This window comes from Stegodyphus dumicola, chromosome X2 (genome assembly GCF_044657685.1).
Source record: "Stegodyphus dumicola isolate Sdum_Otavi_A_Nest chromosome X2, ASM4465768v1".
In the NCBI taxonomy this organism is placed as follows: Eukaryota; Metazoa; Arthropoda; class Arachnida; order Araneae; family Eresidae; genus Stegodyphus; species Stegodyphus dumicola.
The window spans coordinates 6,737,170-6,759,177 of record NC_140781.1 but is presented as its reverse complement, the minus strand read 5'-3'; the positions used below and the strand labels follow the sequence as shown (position 1 = coordinate 6,759,177).

Genomic DNA, 22,008 nt, shown 5'->3' with positions numbered 1-22,008 from the left:
TGTAGATGGCGACTTGTACACAGACAGTTATATAACAGGCTTATACAAAGAAACAATTAAGTATTTTTTTTCCAATTCTCTTGGACTTTAAGGTGAATCTCAGAAAGTATTGATATGTATATTGGGACTGAAAAAGGCAGCCATCAAACTTTTGACTTAGAGCAATGAGGCCAGGGAGAAATTCTTCTGCTAAGTGGAGAGTTTATAAAGTATTTCTCCCGCCTTCTTAGCATGCCTTCGTGGTGTAATGGCCAGCACACTCGGCGCGTATTCGAGAGGTCCGAGGTTCAAGTCCCTGCCAAGGCACTGCTCTTTTTTCATGTCTCCTGTCTCGAAATAACCTAATGTCTCTACAACTTCAGCGGTTAGCTTCCGATCTTAATGATAAAATTAGGAAGACAATAAATATAACTGTTAGAAAAATAAAGTAAAACAATACAAACATATCTCTCCAGAAACATATCTCTTTTTTGTAACTGTGACTGGAGCATTGCATTGAAGCAACAACTTTTATTATTCATCAGTGTAAAAATGTAATCAAGTTCCTACTCTTCGTAAAAATGCTGAATCTTAGAATTTGTCTATTATTTATTTTAATGGGTACTAAAAGGCAAAGGAAATATACAGTAGACAATTTTAATTAAAACTTTAAAAGGAAAATATGTATATTTTTGCAAAGCAGTAGTGTAAATAAAACCTGACACTTTCTAGAAAAGCTAATACAATATTACTGCTATGATACTAGAGGAGCCACAAATCATGTTTTCTATGATTCATGACTAACTTGCGTTTACGTGTTGAAATCAGCTCCTGTCTCTATGATGGACCAAAGTTCTCTTTGTGATCAAATTGTCGGCTATTTTAGCTGTATACCATGCATATAATGCGTTTATTCACTTTTTCTGGAAATTCCATTTTGTAATCTTGGCATTGGTAACTCAGCCTGATGATCTGGTAAATAAATATCTCAAATAAATTTAATTCAATTCTCTTCAACTTTAAAGTGAATAAGGTGTCGATGGGTATATTGAGGCTGAGAAAAGGCAACCACCAAACGTTTGACTTAGAGCAATAAGGCCAGGGAGAAATTCTACAGCTAAGTGGAGAGTTCAGCGGTTAAATTCTGATATTGACAATAAAATTAGGACCACAATAAGCATAAACATCACTGAAACTTTTTTGTCGCGAACTATACTTAATCATATCAGTGCCGCCAAACATCATCGAATTCCAATTGTATCTTAAGCAAACTGAATCCCGCTAAAAATAATAGTTTAAAATTATATCAATAAATTTGCCTTTGTTTCTAGTTTTAAACACACACTTTCTGGAAATGTGCAGATTTTAAAGTATGCCAAGGATAACACTCCACTACCGCTCTATATTAACTGCCCTCTTTTTCTCATACAGTTTGCTTAAATTCTTAAAGTCACATTTAGATGCATGTTCATTCCATCAATTTACGAATAAACATCCAACTTTCTTACACAAATCGTTTAATTAATTTCTCCTGTGATATTTTCATGCCTGTTGCGCCAATAACTGAACGCTTTTGTTAATTTCGAATATTTCCACAGTTTTAATTAATTAAAATTTAATATTATTTTCTATTTTAGTCGTGCAAGCAAACAATTCCAACAATAGCAGAAATTTTGTTTAATATAGTTAATCATTACTACTCCAAATTAAGATCTTTTCCTATTACTGTAGGCTTTTCGATCACTAAAGTGAAATCTGTCTTCAAGCAATGAAATACAAAAGAGAAATAAAAGGAATAAAGATATTCGTATTTCAAATAATCTCTAATTTCTTTTGAAAAAGAATTAAGAGATTTCATATAAAATTTAATGACTTCCAGTCAAGGCCTAAACAGGAAAGAGTTCTTTTCTAATTAAAATTGTTGTATGAATGTAACTAAATATATAGTTTTTCCTTAAAAATAAATTAATATTTTCTATCATTCTTTTTAACCTTTGTGATATATTTTACTGAGAAGTCGTTCAGGAACATGATTATAGAAGGTTCGGTTTTTGACGAATTTATTTCTTTAAGCAGAAAGTTTAGTAAAGTTCCTTTTTCAACCCACAATCTTCAAGGAAAATGAAAATTTGGAATAATAAATAGAGGAAAATATTATATGAATATTTAACAGATTCCTGATTCTTAATAATGAAATTTTTTCATGCGTCAAAAGAAGCATTATAAGGTGCTTTAATTTCTCATTATTCTGTTCACTTTAAAACACCTGTCAAAAATTTCCGTATTTCAGGAAAACAATTTTACATTTGATATATCATTCAGCTTTATACTTTGTTTTTTAAAAACACGCTTTGCCTTGCATGTCTAGCCTATTTAATTAACGCTTCATTCTCTCCAAAAATCATTAAATTCTACAAAGTGTTCTGTTTGGTAACTCTGCTCTGATGTAAGATGTAATTTACTGAATTCTTCAGTAATTTACTGAAAACTATAAATCCATTTCTCACAAAATAATTAAAAACTTCTTTGTAATAAAGAGAAAATGGCAAATCATTTCTGTTTATGTAAATGGAAATACAAAATGTTTCGCAAAATTTGGCAGAACAAATAAAACCAGGTGAATTTATTTTCTGTTTCAGTTCATAAAAGCAAAGTGTTGTCACCCCTCCGAAAAAGAACTATTTTTTTTATTTTCTTTCTAAAAATACATTTTATCTTCCAGAATTCTGCTTATAACTGTCTTTTTCAAATTATCTTTTGTTCAGTCATAAATTTTTCTTACAAATTATATATTATTAATTAAATGGAATTTGACATTAAATGGAATTTGAGTATGAAATTTCATGTAAAACATTCTACACTATTCTTCTCGAATATCATTGCAAGGACAATATTCTGGACCAGATCGTCACTTATGATGAAACGTGGATTTACTTCAACAACACATGCCGAAAGTGGGGTTGATCTGCGCCCGGGAAGCCTGTCGGTAGCGTCGCAAAGCGCAACAAAAAGATCATTCTTTGTATCTGGTAGGATCGCCGTCGTATTATCCACAAACAGTGTATGAAAAAAGGTTAAAACCTTGACAGTAAGGTGTACAGCGAGACGCTAGTCCGTGTATCAAGGAAAAAGCCGAACTGAGTTCAGGCGAAAAAATGTAGTGTTACATCAAGTTAATGCAAGACCACGTGTGACTGCATTCATTGGCTGGACTCTGTGACGACTCAAATGGGATCTTTAGTCACACCCACAATATACCCCGTCATCGCTCCTTCGGACTTCTACCTTTTTTTTTTTACACCTGCATCTACAACTCACTGGTGCTATCTTCCATTCTGCACATGACGTCCGAAATGAGGCTGATATGTTTTTAGATTCGCGGCCACCTGGTTTCCGGGCCGAAGGCTTTGAAAATCTACCAAACCTTTGGCAGAAAATCATAGATTTGGGTGGTGATTACTACCTGCACTAAAAAATGCTGCTTTAATTTTTTTTTCTAACTTTATTAAGAACATTTTTTGGAGGAAAACTTTCGTTACAACCAGATATTTCGATAGAACGTTATTATTTTATTTTTGCTCAGGCTGCTAAAGATCGTTTTCATTATCCTTGCCAATGACTATCTTGAAAAACATTTTCATAACAAATTTCTATACTATTTATGACTTTGTTCTATAGGACATTATTTTCGTACCCATAGCTTGAAATACAAATGCCAATGTATTCTGTCATCAGTGCATTTACTGTAATAAAGTTATATTTATTCCATCCAAGAAATGTAAATTGAAAATAGAAGCATAATTAGTTTACTACAGTATTCGAGAGATGTTCGAAACATGTTTGATATATTCTTACCACTCCTTTTCCTTCTCTTTCATACTTCAGCATAAAACTGTTTTACTGTGCATAAGTTTTAAATGCGAAAAATATCGTGAATGAACTGGATTTTGTTCAGAAACTGAATCATAACCACAAACTAAATCATCATTCATGTCTTTAATATTTTTTTATTATACGCTGAAGGATAATGTATTTATGGATAATAACTTTATGCAGTTGATAGTAAAAAGCAAATTAAGACATTCAATGTAATATTTACCCCAAATGAGAAAATTTTTATTGTTGACTGCAAGCCCCTTGGAACTTTGTCTAGCATTATCAAAGCGTCGTTGGGAAACATAGCAGAAGTCTCCTAGTTTTCAATACTAAAGGTCTACAGTTTTTTGTAGTATATAATTTTTTCTATTTTTTTAAAATAATTTAACTCTCTAAGCCTATGTTTGGCCCACCAGTGGCCTAAAGGAAAAGTCATTGGACAGTGATAGGTCTTTCCGAGTTTCAAATCCTGGCGAAAGGGCTAGCTGTATGGGCATTTTCGTAATTTTCCCCTTGTACAGTGTGTGTACGAGCTAGTTTCCCCTTAGAAAATCCTCCACAAAGGTATGCACACCCTTAGGCAGGTAGCCCTAGAGTGTTTTTGCATAATTAAATTAACCAAATCAAACATTTAATATATCTCAAATGAGATAAATACTTCTTTAGCATCTTCGCAGTTGGGTAAAACAGGAAGCAGAAAATTCCAGAGAAATGATGTACATCATCAGTGGGTCGTCTTTTGTGACTTGATATATTGTACCATCTGCTAAAAATACCGAGGTGAACTGTATGTATGCTGCGAATGAACTACAGAGTGGTGAACAAACTGTTTCATATCTTCCTGTGAATGCAAAGTCTAAAAGAACTATATCTTCAGATTGTGATATGCAAAACCGAAATGGAACTGAGAACTGCAGTGGAAAAGTATTTGACTCGGGTATATTCTAATAAAAAAGACTGAGACTGAAATTCATTCAGAAATTTAATTTGTATAATTTAAAATTGTTATGTGTTTAAGTTGTGTATATGTTACGGTGAAACACCGAAATCTGGAGAATGTCGACTTTCACCGGTGAATGTCAACATTCATATAGTCGCTTGGTGTATGTCCGAAATACTTTCCAAACACTCTTATTTCTGACTTACACCGGTCAATGTCGACATTCACCATGTACTAATGGTGAATGTTAAACATTTAACAATATTATATTTTCTTCTCCGTAATTCAGTCACAAAAAAACGCACTTGAGACTTGAAATAAGAACTTAAGAATATAAGAACTTAAAACACACAATACATTCAAAATGAGAAAGGAAAATAATAGAAGTTAAAAACTTACTTAATTATACAGTACGTTCTAAATGACAAAATAAAATAACAGTAATAAAAAGCTTAATAAATTATGTGAATCATATCTTATTTATTGCAACAACTAAAACTATTATGACACTTTATGACCTCTCTTTTCGACCTACAACAGAGCATATCTGTGATTGTCGACATACACCGGTGAGGGTCCGAATGTATAAGAATGTAATGCAATATTCGATCTTTCACCGACGTATTTGGTGAATGTTGACATTCTCCGGTAAAAGTCGACATTCTCCAATTTCGGTCTTTCACGATAACATATATAACTTGTGCATAGTGTAAGTATTTGTTTAGTTATGTTATTGATTTGTTTTATTATGTTTTGTTTGTATCGAATTTGGCTTCTGACCAAGGGTTGTACTGCTCAGGAAGTGCAGTCCTTGCGAGGGGGCAGTGTTACGAAAAGTCCAGGGACGGTAAGACGGCTGCCCCGCAAAGCAGGTTTAAGGTTGCCATAAAATAACAAAGGAAGGCAGGCTTGCCACATTTGGTGAGAAATCGACAATTTGGCGACGTTTGGCGACAAAATTGGCGATATACCATGGACGGTTGGAGAAGCTTCTGGAACGAATTCTTACCGGCTTAGCCCGGAGTGTTCTCGAACACAAGCCGAAAGCTATATAAACCCTGCTGGTCCGCAGTCAGTTAGTGTCTCAGAGGGTGTGCCTCGTCGAGAGGGCGAGTCAGAGTGCTTCGTCTAAAGTGCGAGATAGTTAGTATCGAGTTGGAGTCTCGTCTAGCGAGGGGCAATCCCTGCGGAGTCGATCGAGTTGACAGCCGGGCAGCGAGTGCCGAGTGGGTCGTCGAGTTCTCCGAAGGAATCTCTTAGTGTATCGCGGTTAGTCCATCGTCGAGAGAGCGTTGAGTTCCGGGAACGACTGATCCAAAGAGTCGGGAGCCGTGCTCTGTGTGTCGTTGAGTGCATCGCGAGTTGTAGCATGAAGAGTCTCGAGAGTACGTGGAGTTCTGAGAACGACTGAGCAGAGTCGGGAGCTGTACTCTGGTGCTTTGCAGTGAAGCTGTCATTACCGTGATACCCTGATAACCGGAAGGCTGTGTCGCTGATCGTGTCAGCATGTTTATTGTAGATCTTCGACGACTGTAAAAGTGTTTTGGAACTGTCCTGATTAATATTGGTAAATAAAGTGTGATTCGATACTTCATCAAGTAGTATTGTCATTATTTACTCCAAATCCACACGAACGCCGAAGGAACGTGAAGGAAGAAAATAACGTAACAACTGGGGTCAGAAGAAAAACGCAACAATTTCCTGAAAGCTAGCTCCGATGTTTGCACCAGGGTCATGAATAGAATCCGATCCTTTACAAACAGAAGTATTCAGGTTTAGAATCAAGTCCTTATCTGCAAAATCTGCACTATGAGATGCACACATAGGTTGTGACGTGTGTGAATTTTCTTGCAATACTTAAGCACACTGCTTCAGCTGTACATCAGCTTCTTCAATCTCAGCATCACATGAACTTTCAGATGGTTCAACACTTGCTGACTGCGTTTTCATAACTTCACTATCCGTTTCGAAGAGCTTGACGGTCGCATTTTCACTTTCATCCACTTCCACTTCAGGCACTTGAGAATCAAAAGCTTCTTTCCCGTCTTTTATTTCTTCATGTTTTCGTTCTTTTTCGTTAATCCCGTTAGGTGCTTTATCCATCATTTCTTGATCTTTCTCAGGCAGTTTCTTAGTTACTTCCTTCATTTCTTCATCCTTTGATTCTTCAGAAGCCACTTCTCTCATTTCCACATCATCTTTTATGGCTCCAGTTTCTTCTGTAAGCTTCACTTTCACCTGTTGGAGTTACTCTCGCACCTTTTCTTGGCCGACATTAATTTCTTCTCGTCGGGCTTTCTTCTCTTCCAGTCCGGCTGTCATCTCTTTCAGTCTGCTATGATCTCAGCTGTCATCTTTTTATATCCAGCTTTTATCTCTTCTCGTCCAGCTTTCAGCCTATCATATCCGGCTTTCATCTCAGCTAGTCCGGTTTTCATTTCAGCCTTCTATCCGGCTTTTATCTCTACTAAGAAATCCATCAAAGTCTTCGTTTCCATCGCCATGGCTTTCCTCTGGAAGCGGGTCACTGGCATTCACTCGCAAATCCCACTTCTGACACCAGTTGTTGCGTTCTTTCTTACTTCTGTCATCAGTTGTTACGTTATTTTCTTCCTTCACGTTCGTTCGGGGTTTGTGTGCATTTGAAATGAATAATGACAATACTACTTGATGAAGTATCGAAACACACTTTATTTACCAATATTAATCAGGACAGCTCCAAAATATTTTTACAGTCGTCGAAGATCTACAATAAACACGCTGACACGATCAGCGACACAGCCTTCAGGTTATCAGGCTATCACGGTGAAGACAGCTTCACTGCAAAGCACCAGAGTACAGCTCGCGACTCTGCTCGGTCGTTCTCGGAACTCCACGTACTCTCGAGACTCTCCACGCTTCAAATCGCGATGCACTCGACGAAACACAGAGCACGGCTCCCGACTCTTTGGATCAGTCGTAACCCGACTCTTTGGATCACTTGTAAATAAGAACTTAAGAATATAAGAACTTAAAACACACAATACATTCCACGTACTCTCGAGTACACCAGAGCTTATGAGATTAGAGAGTACTCCACGTACTCTCGAGACTCTCCACGCTTCAAATCGCGATGATTTCGACGAAACACAGAGCACGGCTCCCGACTCTTTGGATCGTTCCAGAAGATTCTCCAACCATCCATGCTATATCGCCAATTTTGTCGCCAAATGTAGCCAAATTGGCGATTTCTCGCCAAATGTGGCAAGCCTGCCTTCCCTTGCTATTTTATGGCAACCGTAAACCTGCTTTGCGGGGAAGCCATCTTACCGCGCCTGGACATTTCGTAACAATATTAAGTAACAGGGAACAGGTGAAATTAGATTACATTTACTACAGAGTCTATCTGAGAGCATAATGTATTAATTCATAACATATTGTATTAATGAAGTAAAATCCCTTTTTAAGAGAATAAATTGATAATTGTGAAGGATACAAGTTTAAGAACCAAACCTTTACTTTGTTGCCTGTTATAGTTTATCAGTTTAGTTTTTACTGAATTATTTCCTTCCTTTTCTGCAAAAAAGAATATAATTTAAAACGCATTTTTATTAAACTGAGAATATTAATCCAGTTCTCCTTAAAATATTGCGTTTAATGAGATATGGCTAATAAAGTGATGTTTTTAAGTAAAACAAAAAGTCAGATCATGAACTTTTAAAATTGTCTCTAAAATTAATGTTTAGCAAGAAAATTTATTGTTAATGCACTATAAGTACAGGTTTAAATATAGCAAAATCTCACGATTTTAAACACTTGTTGTTTACTCTTAAATATATCACATTTTTCATTTAGGAAATGCGAAAGAAATCTTTTTGATATTGGGGAACATTTCTAAGAGAAATCTTGTTTAAATTTCACAAAATAATCTAAATCCCCGATAATATAAGCATTTTGCGTGTGTGCACGCCAATAGTGATGATGTTTAATGCATAAAAATGCATTAAATTCCACAATACACATTATTTGTCCGTGTAGAATAAAAATTCGATTTATTATCAAGTATAGCATTCGTGATATTGTATAATGAAACAACGGACTTGAAAGTGTTTGCAGTCTGCATGAACGTTTAGAAAATGTTATTCTGGTTGATTATACTCGTATAATTTCGGAATACGGATAAATGCAATATTTCCACGGATTTCCATGTTTTGATTCATATAGGATATGCAAATTTGAGAACTTAATTTCACTTTAAATAAACAGTAGAGCATTCTGTGTGAAATAAAGCATAGCAAGTTGCTAAGTGATATTTCTCAAGATGGCAATGACATGTTATTTCTCCAAGTTTTGTATCTGCTTTCTTGCTTTTCAAGAAAAATGTTATTTCATAATAACAAATTTCAAGTGCAAAATGATTGTATTTATTTACACTTTATCCAAATCGTGCATCATACTTACTTCTGTTAGATAAGTATTATCATATTATCTAAATGATTGTATTTATTTACATTTTACATAAGCGTCTGATTGCTGCATCGTGTTATACTGTAGGAAACACATTTTCTATCATCTACTTGAAAATACGTCTCGTCACTAAATCACCAAAAAGCTCAGCTGGGAATATTTTTTCACTGATAAGTGCATTTTCCAATAGCTTGACTACTCAGTTTGAAAAAAGGCATCACCTATATGTGTCCTTATCACTGACTGGCTGCCAAATCTATGTCGCGTACGTAAACAAGCCCCACAACTTTCATTATTCTGTACAATGAACTCTAAATTTCTAACTGGGTTGATCGCTTTCTTGTTGAAATGGATAGATTTTTATCCTTTCTCTCCACATTACCTTTATCATAGTAGCCAGTTTACAGCCATATCCTCCACCTGCATTAAAAAGCCTTCTTTGTGTCTCACTGCTTGCCATCAGACTAAAAAATTAAAAACTCGAGATCAAAATAAGGCTGCCTTAAAGTTGAGCACTCTTATCTTGGCACCTTAATATCTATAACACAGTTAACAGTTTGGAAGAAATTCTCTTTATCCAAATTTTTTACTGACTTCACTTCGAACTACGGAATTGCTTAGAATATTTTACCTGCTCTCTCAGTATACAAGCAGTCTTTCAAAGTTATGGCTTCCGTATTAAACATTTCTTAAACTAAAAGGCAAGTCCCTGTCGTAATTTCAATACACAAAACAGCAATCAGGTAATTAAAATATAAATACAATTGAGGTTAACTGTATACTTTTCATTATGTTGTGGAACGACACTGTGTATTCTTAGTAATCTAAAAATTAGTTTACATATTTCTGTGTGTATTCTAAACTTCAATAATTTTACATACTGCTAACTTATTATCCAACTGTCAATATAAGGCCCTTTATCGTTATAATTAATTTAGTTAATCTTTCCATTCGCCTTACTTTAATCTCTCAGACTATTTCTGTTAATCTTTTACATATATGCTTTTGTAACTATACGAACCCGGAAATTAATTTTATTAAAAATTTAAATCTCTGCGCTGTTAATTTCCTTCTTCATTTCACGCAACTTTAACTGAGAAGCACTATGACAATTTCTTTAAAATTTACTACCAAATACATTTACAAAGACGATACACCAAACTTTCACCATAGGTGGTACTCCTATAGTACTGTCTCACTTACAGCACAATTCCATCCAAGTTTTGATACCACTATACCCATCGGAGTGGCATTTTTACGAAATTTGAATTTGATTTTCATTTAGCTTGTTATTTGTCTGGAGAGTTAAACACTTGTTAAGGCTTTAAGTCGCTAAGAACTTAAAACAAATTTATGGGTTAGTCGTTAGGATGAATATGCAGTAATTTGTCACCATAGAAGGTATAGCATTAAGTCAGCAAGATACTGTTTCATTTTGTTATCAAAAGATGGTATTCTTTGCAGTCTCCATGAATTAAATTTAGTACCAAGGGAAGAAAATCCGTTGAATCTCCCTTTTATATTCCAGATATTCTTCCTAGATCTGCATTGTATTATAATATACCACTAAATGTCTGTGAAATGCCACTCAGTCAGATTAAGGACAAAACTACTTTTATTTAATTTTAGTTGAAAATAAGTCATCAGTAGTTTCCTTCCTGAGGACAAGCTGAAATCTCTTAATTAACAAGCAATAGATAAAGAAATAAGTATGTTAAAATCTTATCTTAACTCCATAATATCATTTTCTTCAAGAAAAATATAAATGAATCAATATTAAAAAATAATAAATTTTAGAATGTGGTCTAATTTTTAATAGAATAAAATTCACAAAATAGCATCATGAAAGTTTTAAAAAAGCTGTCTGTGAGACCTTTCAGTTAATTAAGCCTGCTAAATAAAATGTAACACCAAAACCCTGACCATTCCAGAAATTAGAATCTGTTTTTCAGAATGTCAAGATATTTTACTTTTCAGACAAGTTCTTTCTGAAGTTATGCAAAAAAGAAGCTAATATAAAATTATTTATAGTCATTAATCACCTCTGCAGTAGGAACCAGAAAATACTATTGACGCATATACTTCATTTGCATGCCATACTTGGCTGGGAATGGAAGTTACAAGTCTCCGATCGATGCTCAATCGATCCACGTAATAGCAGTTTTAGCAATGAGAGTAGAGAGTCACTTTTGGAAGGAAGATCTGTTGCGTAGCAATTAGAACTGACATTTGGGGAAAATCCCTTTGCGTTCTTCTAACATCATTTATTCTTAGTCGTGGTCATTTTGACCCAGCAGCAGGATTAATATTTCTACCTGAAAAGCAGGAGGCATTGCTTTCTATGCCCAAAATGAAAGTAATATTTCTTACCCTAGAAATTTAACATTTGTGACAGTTGAAATTATAATTTAGTATACATATATAATATTTACAATTAATTTACATTCTATTCAAAATAACAAATGGCTTCATCAGCAGCTAACTATGAAGGTAAATACTTTCCAGTATCTAAGGTATTCAAAGTAGACGCTAGAGTTACATGTAAGCCAAAGCAGGCATTATATATATATGTGTGGCATAATTTCGAAGAACAGTCGCGATGGCTGAGTGGTAGGTCGAGAGGAAGAAGATTATATTAAACTACGTTCAGCCAATTATCATCTTTATTTCCAGATTTCCAGGCACACTATAATAATTCCTCGTAGACTATATACTCTATAATCATAACAATTAAGATAATTCTTTATATACAATTTAAACAGGTTAATGGTGGCGGCCTCATTTTAGACGGACAAGCAGAGCATAGAAGACACGTTAGCTACGGCGGAAGCTAGGAAATGAATGCAGCAGAATAATGACGTAATTAAGTAGCCAGCGGTATTTATAACTACGTCTGATGTAACTGTAGAGACAAGCTATGATTGGTTAATATTAGTTTTAGTTGCCCTTTTCCAGTAGCATTGTATAACGTAGAAAGATCTCGAATTTGGGAGAACATGTGAATTTAGGGAAAGAGCATCAAATCTAGAATGTTAATTTCGAGGTCGCCAATTATTTTTGTAAAGCATCTATAGTATTTTCTTATAGCTTACATATATATACATATAGCACTCAAATTAGATGTCATACATAAGCGCAGATATGAGCTTATACATCCGTAGTTATTTTAATGCAATATTCTGTATAATTTAAGTAGATTTTGACATCAGCTGTAATTCCTTTCTTTAAGTAATATGCTAGACACAATAGCATAACTTTGAATTTCATCTTTTCCTTTCCAGAAATTTGTTTCCATAGCATTTATATTTTCGTCCATTATTTTCAGTCATATTTTTGTTTCGTCAAAGCGAAAGAATGCGTCATGGTAGGTATTACGTATAGCAAGGATATCACCTAGCACCTAAACATATATTTAAATCTAGACATTTTTTGATACATGATCCTTCATCGGATATAAAGCAGCATCTGAAAAAAAAACTTCGTAAAATAATAGAATTTTAAACTTCCAGAGAGTGCGGTTACGTTTTAAAATGCATATTTGCTTTCCGACTCAAATACTAAACAGGCAGGGAAAGAAAACGTTTAAGAAGCTTTCAGAAAGCAAAAACAACATCTCAGTATTTGATTCAATGTCCTTTAAATGGTACGGGATGTCACGGGATTTGAATGAATACATATCGTTATTTCATGGCAGAATAGCTGTTTACGTAAATATTCTATGACAAAAGTGTTTTTAGAAAACATTAATTCTTTTTTTATTTCTGTTTTCTTCAGAAAGGGACCAAGAATGCCCTGGAGACTGGTCGAACGTTTGCGACCATCTTCGCTGACATGGACTTTCGACAAAGATTGCTAGAAGTCCATAGCGAAGCAGAGTTCAAGAACGTCCTCCTCAAGCACGCCCAAGACTTGGCGGCAGAACAGAGCAACCCATCCAAACGTCTCGGAACCCATGATGGGGACTTAGATTTCGACGTGAGTTCACGTTATCCATTTTGATATCCATCATTGCTAGAGAATTCGCAGTTTTTAAGTATTCTCTAAAACAGTTAAATTCTTTTTAAAAAGTTATTTCAGAGTATTTATTTTCTTTAAGAATTCTTTTACATCTTGATTTTCTCTTTTGTATTTTAGCACAGTTTTAGAACTGATATTATGCCTCTGTAATTTACTTTAAAATAGGTAAAATATTCTGAAAGTAAATTTCCGTTATATATCTTTAAAAAAACAGTGGAGCGTAAATTAAAATGTAGGATCAGTAATCAAAAATTAATCAAATCTTGTATTCGTTCCTCAGTGGGGGAGGGGGGCTGAAACCACTTATATCGCTCATTTAAATGACGGAAACCAACTTTGAACAAAGATTTCTACCTTTCCCTCAAATGTTTTTGTTTGTTTATTTGTTCTTTGTTTCAAATTGTTTGTTGTTCCCGTGAGATAATTTGTGTCGTACTTTATTAATGCAAGTAAAGCAAGTCGAAGAGCAGTTGTCGTTTGTTTGCTGTTTATAAACGTCAGACCGCAGTGAGTGTTACATTGGCAGATCAGAAGGTTGTAACTTTTAATTATCAGATAAGTTATCCCTGTTGGCTTAATGTTTTGTCAAATTATGCAAAAGGGACCAGGAAATGTTTAATATGATCAAACACGGCGCAATATACAGATCCTTTCTCGAATCACTGTAGCTTTCTTTATTAAACTTGGGGCCCACCAGCGGCCGAGCGGTAAAGTAGCTGAACACTGGTAGTTCGGTCCGAGGTTCGAATCCCGCGAACGGGCTGACTGCTTGGGTGTTTTCGTGGTTTTCCCCATATGTAACGTGTATGCGAGCCAGTTTTCCTTAGAAAGTCCTCCACGAAGGCATCCCTCCCCTTAGGCAGATAGCCCTAGTGTGCTTTGCCATAATTAAATACACCACACCACATCATTATTAAACTTATATTTTACAACATTGTATGATTTATGATTTCTTTATAAAATAGACTCATTTCAAAATTCCTGTAAGCGTAAAATCTTGCTTTTCATAATCGTGTTACCCTTCAGTATGCTGTAATAAAAATAAAAATGACACATAATTTAATCAAATTTGTTTACTACAATAAATGCTTATTCGTAATTGTTTCTCAATTACATACAACAGAAGTGTAAACAATAAGACTGAAAGTGCATCGCGTTACCCTAAAATCAGTGTTAAGAATTTCATGGTTGCATGCTCTGAGCAAAACCGAAATTAAAACGCTTGTCGAAAATATTGGAAAATATGCGTAATCAAAGATTTTGGTTACCTATACAGATAGTTGTGGGATGGTCCAGAATTTTCAATATCGATAAAAGGCGAAATCTATTGAGTGGGTAATTATACATTTCATGCACATTTATTGAAATGAGCTATTACTTGACTGAGCACATTTATTGAACTGAGCTATTGAATTAACTATGAGATGTTTGAGCTTGTGTTTGTGTATATTTGTTACGTTATGAAAAATGATATAGAGCCTGTTTTTGCATACGCAGACAACAGACTTCCAACAGACAGACAAAAAATACACATACTCGATGTGAAAGAGTCTTTATTTTATTTATTACTTGCTTCGCCATTAGACACCGCACGGAAAGGAAGGAATGCCCCATAGAGTATCATTTAAAGGAAACTGACTACCATCCACATTATACAGTGGGAAAACCATGAAAATGCCCATACAACCAGCCCGTTCGATGGGACTCAAACCTCTGACTGAGCTACCACTGTTCAGCGGATTTTACGGTTCGGCCGCTAATGGGCGCCTGAAAGCGATTGATCGATCAATTTAAACACTGAAACATGCATTTGGAAAGAGACATTAGCGGACTGTCATATTTCAACTCTACTTTCAGTTGTGTTTAAGAGGAAGTAGTCATACCTGTCAGTTAGAATCTGGAACGCTGTGGGTGACAATTTAATGTGATGATCGTGTAGCTCAACAATAAGTCTTACCTACTTCTACAACCATTCTTTCGGTTGTCAGACGAGTGGTGATACTTTTCATATTTTAGTTCATTTCTTAACAAGCGATTTCCATTCTCCTTGCAAAAGTAAAGTCCACTTCATAAATTACTACTGACTGCAGCTCGTTGTCGGTGTTGTGCCGACAGATTGAAATTCAGAACTGCGACATTTGACTTTCATCGAAACAGAAATCTATCTGAGTAAAAGGTTTTATTTGAGATTTGTCTATGCCCTCGCTGCCTTCCTATAAACACTATTTAGTCGTATTTTGAAACTGTCTAACGTCTATAAGAAATGAAAATAATTAGCATAAATATAGTTATTGGTAGGTCTTACCAGATAATAGATTCTGCGAGTTTCACATAATTAAAAATACTGCTAATTTGTGTTTATAATGATTTGAAATGAATGATAAAATGTCACTACTGCCAACGTTTTATTCTTTTCTTATGTATGAAAGGAAGTTTTGAAAAAAATTTTGAGATATTTTTATGGAACCTCAACTAAAAAATAATGAGGAAAGTTTCAAAGTAATTTTTATAAAAATGTAAAAGCGGTAGTAACTTTTTAAAGAAGCATTAAGGACATTTCAATTTATACAGTTTTTCTTAAGCTTTAATTTACTAAAAAGAAACAAAACGTATATCACGTAAAGTGAAAATATATGCACGAAAACTGATGTTGTTTCACGATAGTGACTAAATATTCCCAAATAGAATAAATGCTATAAATAATTTGCTAATTACATTATAAAGCTAAATGGCCCCGTGCTTATAAACTTTAAGGAAGTTCTTCAGTATGAATTTAGTCCGCTTCGTCTATCTTGTTATCATTATACTCTATTCGTCTTCTTTTTCAAAGATCTCTGACTAAGATTCGTTATGATTTCATCACATAGATTAGAGATCAAAAAGGAACTTTATGGCGGACATGATTTATATGATGATTGATATCAAACGACTATTGTATCCTCTATCACTGAATTAAAACACAATTTTAAAAAATGAAAGAACTTATATTTGAGGTAACAGAAAACATACAATGATATAGCAAAAATAGTATATATATGGCTGAGAAAATCTGAAAGAAACAAATAAGCTGATAATTAAATAAATACGCTAATTTAAAGGTTAAGCAATAAAGGGCTTTTATGCACTGAAAAATATTTTTTTTTTCAAAATAATGTTGATTAAATTATCGCAAATAAATTTTTAAAAATATTTATAAGAATGGATTCCCTTTTACTCACAAAAAAAAACTACGTAACAAACTTCTCTTAAAATTTTTTTGGGCATGTCAGATTTTTATTTAGTGCAATTTTCAAATTGTAAGCTCTCCTTCTACAGGCTAAAAAAAGCGCATCACCATTGTAACACCATTCACCTATTTGTGAATGTGGAAATAAAATACAGAATATGGAAATAAAATACATTGGCTGAAAAATGCATTGATTTTCCGGATCTTTTCTTAATATAAAATTCGTTAACTTCTTAGCAAAATGTAAAAGAAAAAAAAATGTGCTGTTAAAAGTTCGGGCTTCGAGGTGCACATGTTCGGGCACAGGATTACGTGTATTCAAAATTTGATGGCTCTAGGTACTTTATTATAAAATAATTTCTCTTGACTGTGCTCGTGCTAAGTGCTAAGCGAAATTTTTATACATTCAGACTAGTGTATAAAACAAAACGAAAAGAAAAAAATAATTTTAACACTTTTCAAAATAAGAAAAGCATCTAAAAACGCACAGCCATAGTTTGTTTTAGTGCGCTTTATTTTTGTGCATTTCGGTGGATTCAGTTATGCCTCCTTATCCGATGATTTTGGTAAACGTGGCTTACATAGGAAAATACAGTTTAGGTTTTATAATAGTGGGTCTTAACACGAAGAAAAGTAGTAGGTAAAGCAATACTGTGTTTTCAAAATAATCACTGTAGGCGTTTCTGCATGCTCACATTGGACTAATGAAAATCAACAGAGAGGGATAAAAATGGTAACTGTGGAACTAACCATAAGTGTGTTCTCAATATACAGCTCAACTTTCAGGTTCTCGTATCTCTTAGTTCACACAGTACTACTAGAAAATATAAATATAATGGCAGGGAAACGTAGCTACATTAGTCCATATCAGAGGATTTGACTCCTCTTTCTCTCTATTTGTATCCATTGCTCTCTGTTAAGCCTGCCTCCTAGCTTCATCTGGTATTAATGTGGCATTAGCAATACCATTTTTATTGCATTGTTGGAAAAGAATGAGTTTTATTTCCACCATTCGTTGAAACAAAGCATTATAGTGTGGCAGTATAGAAACTGCATTTTGTCATTTCTCACTCATCTTCCTCGGATTTAGCTAAAATATCAGAATATCTTACTTTCAATCATTACGAGGAAGAGAGCGCATATTTTATACTTTTAGTGAACAGGGTGTACTTTTTTTTTTTTTTTTTTTTTCCCTTTAGAAATGCGGTATGTTATGTGGTGCGGAGTAGGATTTATTTCATTATTATTTATTTAATTTTAAAATTATTTTGATTGCGTAATTTATCAATTAAATCTGACAGTAGTTTTATACGTTTAGTAAATATCCTGTTTCAAATAATGCTCAGTATTACCAGCAGTAAGTTTAGGAATCTATTTATCGAAAGCGTGGAGACTCTGTTGCATTATGAATTTTTACAAATCGAAGTTTGGCGGTCCTGCATCTAACCAATAGTTCACATTTACTTCCAATAATCCTATTTGTTCCTTTCCTGTTTCTGGGATATATTCCGTATATTTTTAATACATTTTTAATATTTTATTGCCATTATATTTAAATTAGGACAACTGATATTTTTTGACAGCCGCTAAATGTTCAGTAACTAATACTGTATTTTTTATTTATATCTACAAAACTGATAGATAATTTCGGCTATTCTCATTTTTCTGAATATTATTCTGTAAATCACTAATAATATAATTTTTCTGAATATAAATTTGTAATCTGCATTTATTACGTAAAACTGATAATTACAGCTACACTTCAGTATTTGCTAACATAATATAGAAATTAAACTTATGTAAAATTGTACAGTTATCTTAAGTGAAAGTAATTACACAATTGTGATTTTGTAATAAAAGTTATAAATAAATTATGTTGTAGGTGAACATGCGCAGGAGGTCAAGATAGACCTCTTATGTCAATCAGTTAACTTATGAACTTAAATAAAAATTTTCTAAAAAAATTAAAGCAAGCAAATAATAAGAAACACATAAGTTATAAGAAAAAGGAAGCCTTATAGTTTTATATATTTTTTAGCTGTGGAAGCGTTAATTTAATTTGCACTGGAAAAATAAAAAAAGCATATGTGACTCATTTTATTGTGATATTCGCCGTATTGTGGTGGATTAGAGTCGAGCACGAGTTATCTAGTACACGAGTTATCAGTATATAAATATGAAATAACTAAACGTAAATTAAAATACAGTTTAGGAATAACTTTTGATTTGCAACTGACGTTAATGAAATTGTTACGAGAAATTATTTTCTTCCTTAGAGGTAAACGAAACAGACAATAGTGGGTAGAATGGATACAATATATACAAATTAAACTAAATCTTCCTCAAATTAAATGCGGTAAGCATTTGTTTAACGTAAATTAAATTAATTCTTATCGCATTTAGCATTTATATTAATTCAACCCAATTATACATGAACCTACTTTTCATCGTATGAGAAACTAAATGCAAATTTATGTTAATTCAGAGGAACGAAGAGTTAAGAAGATACCACCAAAAGTTAGTAACCAATAGGAATTTATGCTAAGATAGAGTTTATAAAGAAAACTGCTGGCTGTACAACGAATCGGGCAAATCCATGTATATACCCTTTTCATAAAATTTTATAATTTAATATCATGCAATATACTCACTTGGATAATATATTCACATTAATCTGTAAGCGCTCTGTTGTGTTGGATGCACAAGTTTTTTGCGATTATTTGCTGCAGCATTTTGGATGTGATAGTCCAAAGCCTTTTCTGTGTTCCCTTTGTTCTTTTATTGTGATAATATGATAACAACCATTATTTTGAGCTATTGATTGTGGTCATAATGCTGGTTATTATCAAATCGAACTACAGCTGGCGTATTTAATTTCACCAGTAGCCAATAACGTATGATTTTTGCTGGCATAATGTACAGGGTCTTCACAGACGCTCTGTCCTACATACTGTTGTACACATTTGTAATGTTTTTGCTAAAAATGTGAAATTAATAGGAAGTTACTTTTTAACCTTTCGCTTTTATCTTTTTAGGAGACGAGGTGCAGGCTTGCACAAGGTTTGTGGGATGATATAAGAAGAAGGTCATCACTTTACATCAGTGACTTCGTAGATGGTAAGTAATCACTTTCTTTTCCCTTATTTATTTATTTATCCGGAGAGGGCACAGCTTGAAATATATTTGTTTGTCTTTTTTAGGTTTTGTGGGACATAAGACAATCCATAAAACAATATCGACCATATTTTTCCTCTATTTCGCCTGCATCCTTCCGACCATTGCTTTTGGCGCCCTAAATGATAACAACACGCATGGGCAGATCGGTAAGTTTCTGTTTCATTGCTCGCTCAGATAAAGTTATGCGCTATTCTTGTCGAATGTAATTTTTATAAAAAAAAATATACTCTGAAAACTTACAGCTAGTTTCTTTTAGCTGGTATTTTCTTAGCCAAAGTAATATTAAAAATAATTTCAAAATATCCTCTCTTGAATATGCAGTAGTAGACGTTAAAAAAGAGGTTGACAGATTTTCTTTGTAATGGAAGAATTACTCATAAATTTGTATTAGCCGAGTACTTACTGTTGCTTCTTCTGAACTATGATAAAATTTTGTGCTTGATCAAAACGCAAACACAGTTCTTTTCAAGTTAACTCTCACGTTAAAACGGGGACTTAAAGAATAAAAAATATTTTATTCAATAAACACGTATTTCTGCTTCGGTTTCTCTTAAGCTTTCTAGAACTAAGTCCTTTTAGTACTCAAAGCTCCAGCCTCTTCTTTTTTTCCCTTTTACATCAAAGGAGTTTGATTCACAACTTAAAAAATAATATAAATTGAGAATCAACGTCAGCTTATTTTTTCTTCAGAATTATATTATTCTACTACAGAAAGACATCACGTCCGATTTCAAGTACTTATTACGCTAGCAAAAGATAAAAAAAAAGCTCAACTTCGTCAAATTTAGATCTTAAAAATAATATAGTATGATATTAATAATATGCAGGTGGTAATTAAATCTACTTTTTTTGCTGTGATAAATCATACAATATGGTTTATATTAATAAGTAAAATAAGCAAATTTTCGAATAAAATTCATTGAATTAACGTATTTTTCATGTATAAAATATCTAAATTGAAAGAAAGTGTATTTTATTTTTAATTAGGTAAATGCATACCTAGGAAGAAGTTTTCTGTTTCATCAAATCACTAAGTAATCGCTAGGAGTAGCTCATGTTTTGGAAGTTTTCCTTACAGTGCTTGAGTTATCATAACATTTGAACACTGATGTGGACGACAGAAATTTATTTCATCCTCCAAAATGAAAGTTTAATCAATCTTAATGCTATGTCACTCAATTTTTTTTTTTTTTTTTTTTTTTTTTTTGTTTTTTTTGTTTTTGTTTGTGTGTGTGTTCAGAGACTTTGTAACTAGAAACTACTTTAACACCAAAATACGCTGATCAACAGATGCGAAATGGATTTCGCAAAAATAAAAATTTAAAAGTTCAAAAAATATCCTCTAAGGGCTGCTTTACTATAAAATATAAAAAATATGAACCTTTTAAATATAAAAAAAAAAAAAAACCATAGAGAGAATTGTGAAAGAAATATGTGGAAAAAGTATTCTTTAAAGAGCTGAGGTAAATTTTTCTTTAATGCTCCGTAGAACAATCAAAACTGTCTCCTTTGGCCTTAAGAAACTCCACATATTTTCCAGGAAACAATAATGCATTTTCTTAAAATCACATACTTGTGTAGATTCATTTCCACGTTTATTCTTGGCGATTCTTTTTCGAAGAAGTTACTGCTAATGGCACTGCGATATGTTGCGTGACAAACGGTACAGACCATAACATGTTGCAGAATTTTATTTTGCTGCCCCTGTAGCAATGACACTGTTTCACCTCTGCCATTTTTATGCAATATCATGTTAAACATTAAGTAAAGCAGTTTTAATTTGTACATCTTCCTAATGAGTGCATCATTATTCGCTTGTTTTATTGGCCATCACATTTACCGGAATTCAATCCCAATGATTTATGAACGTGGGGCCACTTGAAACAATGCTGTTTATTGTCGAAGTTCTGTAACGTTGGCAGAGCTGGGAAACAGCATCTCACTATTCTTCGCAGGTGCGAAGCATTACTGAGTATAACATGTGATCAGCGAAGTAGTGCCAGATAAGTATGTCACCTGCCAGGAAAGTGCCTTGTTACATAACAATGTTGTAACTCGCAAGATACATTACATTAGTCAATCTATGGCTGCAGATACTGCGGACCCATTCTGCTTTATAATGTAAGCGAATGTAAGGGTATAATGTAATTTATAATGTAAGGGTTGTAACCGTTTGCGGAACTTCAAACTTTGCACCAGTTCTTTTTCTCACATGCTCCATCACGCTTGAAAGTTACGTAAGAATTAATAAACGTCGGAAGCAAAAAAAAGGGCGCCAACAGTAAATTAATTTGAACTGAGAAGTTCTTAGCGGAACTGTCGAATACTTCACTAATGTAGTCATAGT

At 33.7% G+C, this 22,008-nt stretch overlaps 1 protein-coding gene across 2 annotated transcripts in view; it reads left to right on the top strand.

Annotated features, from left to right (window-relative positions):
- The window catches only part of LOC118195362 (solute carrier family 4 member 11-like), an 842,086-nt gene that overhangs the window by 732,279 nt on the left and 87,799 nt on the right, over positions 1–22,008 (top strand). For both annotated transcript variants that reach the window (XM_085809451.1, XM_085809450.1), the window contains exons 7-9: positions 13,016–13,216; positions 19,520–19,601; positions 19,685–19,807. In XM_085809451.1, the coding sequence (XP_085665577.1) occupies positions 13,016–13,216; positions 19,520–19,601; positions 19,685–19,807 (406 nt within the window). The remainder of the gene's footprint in view (positions 1–13,015; positions 13,217–19,519; positions 19,602–19,684; positions 19,808–22,008) is intronic.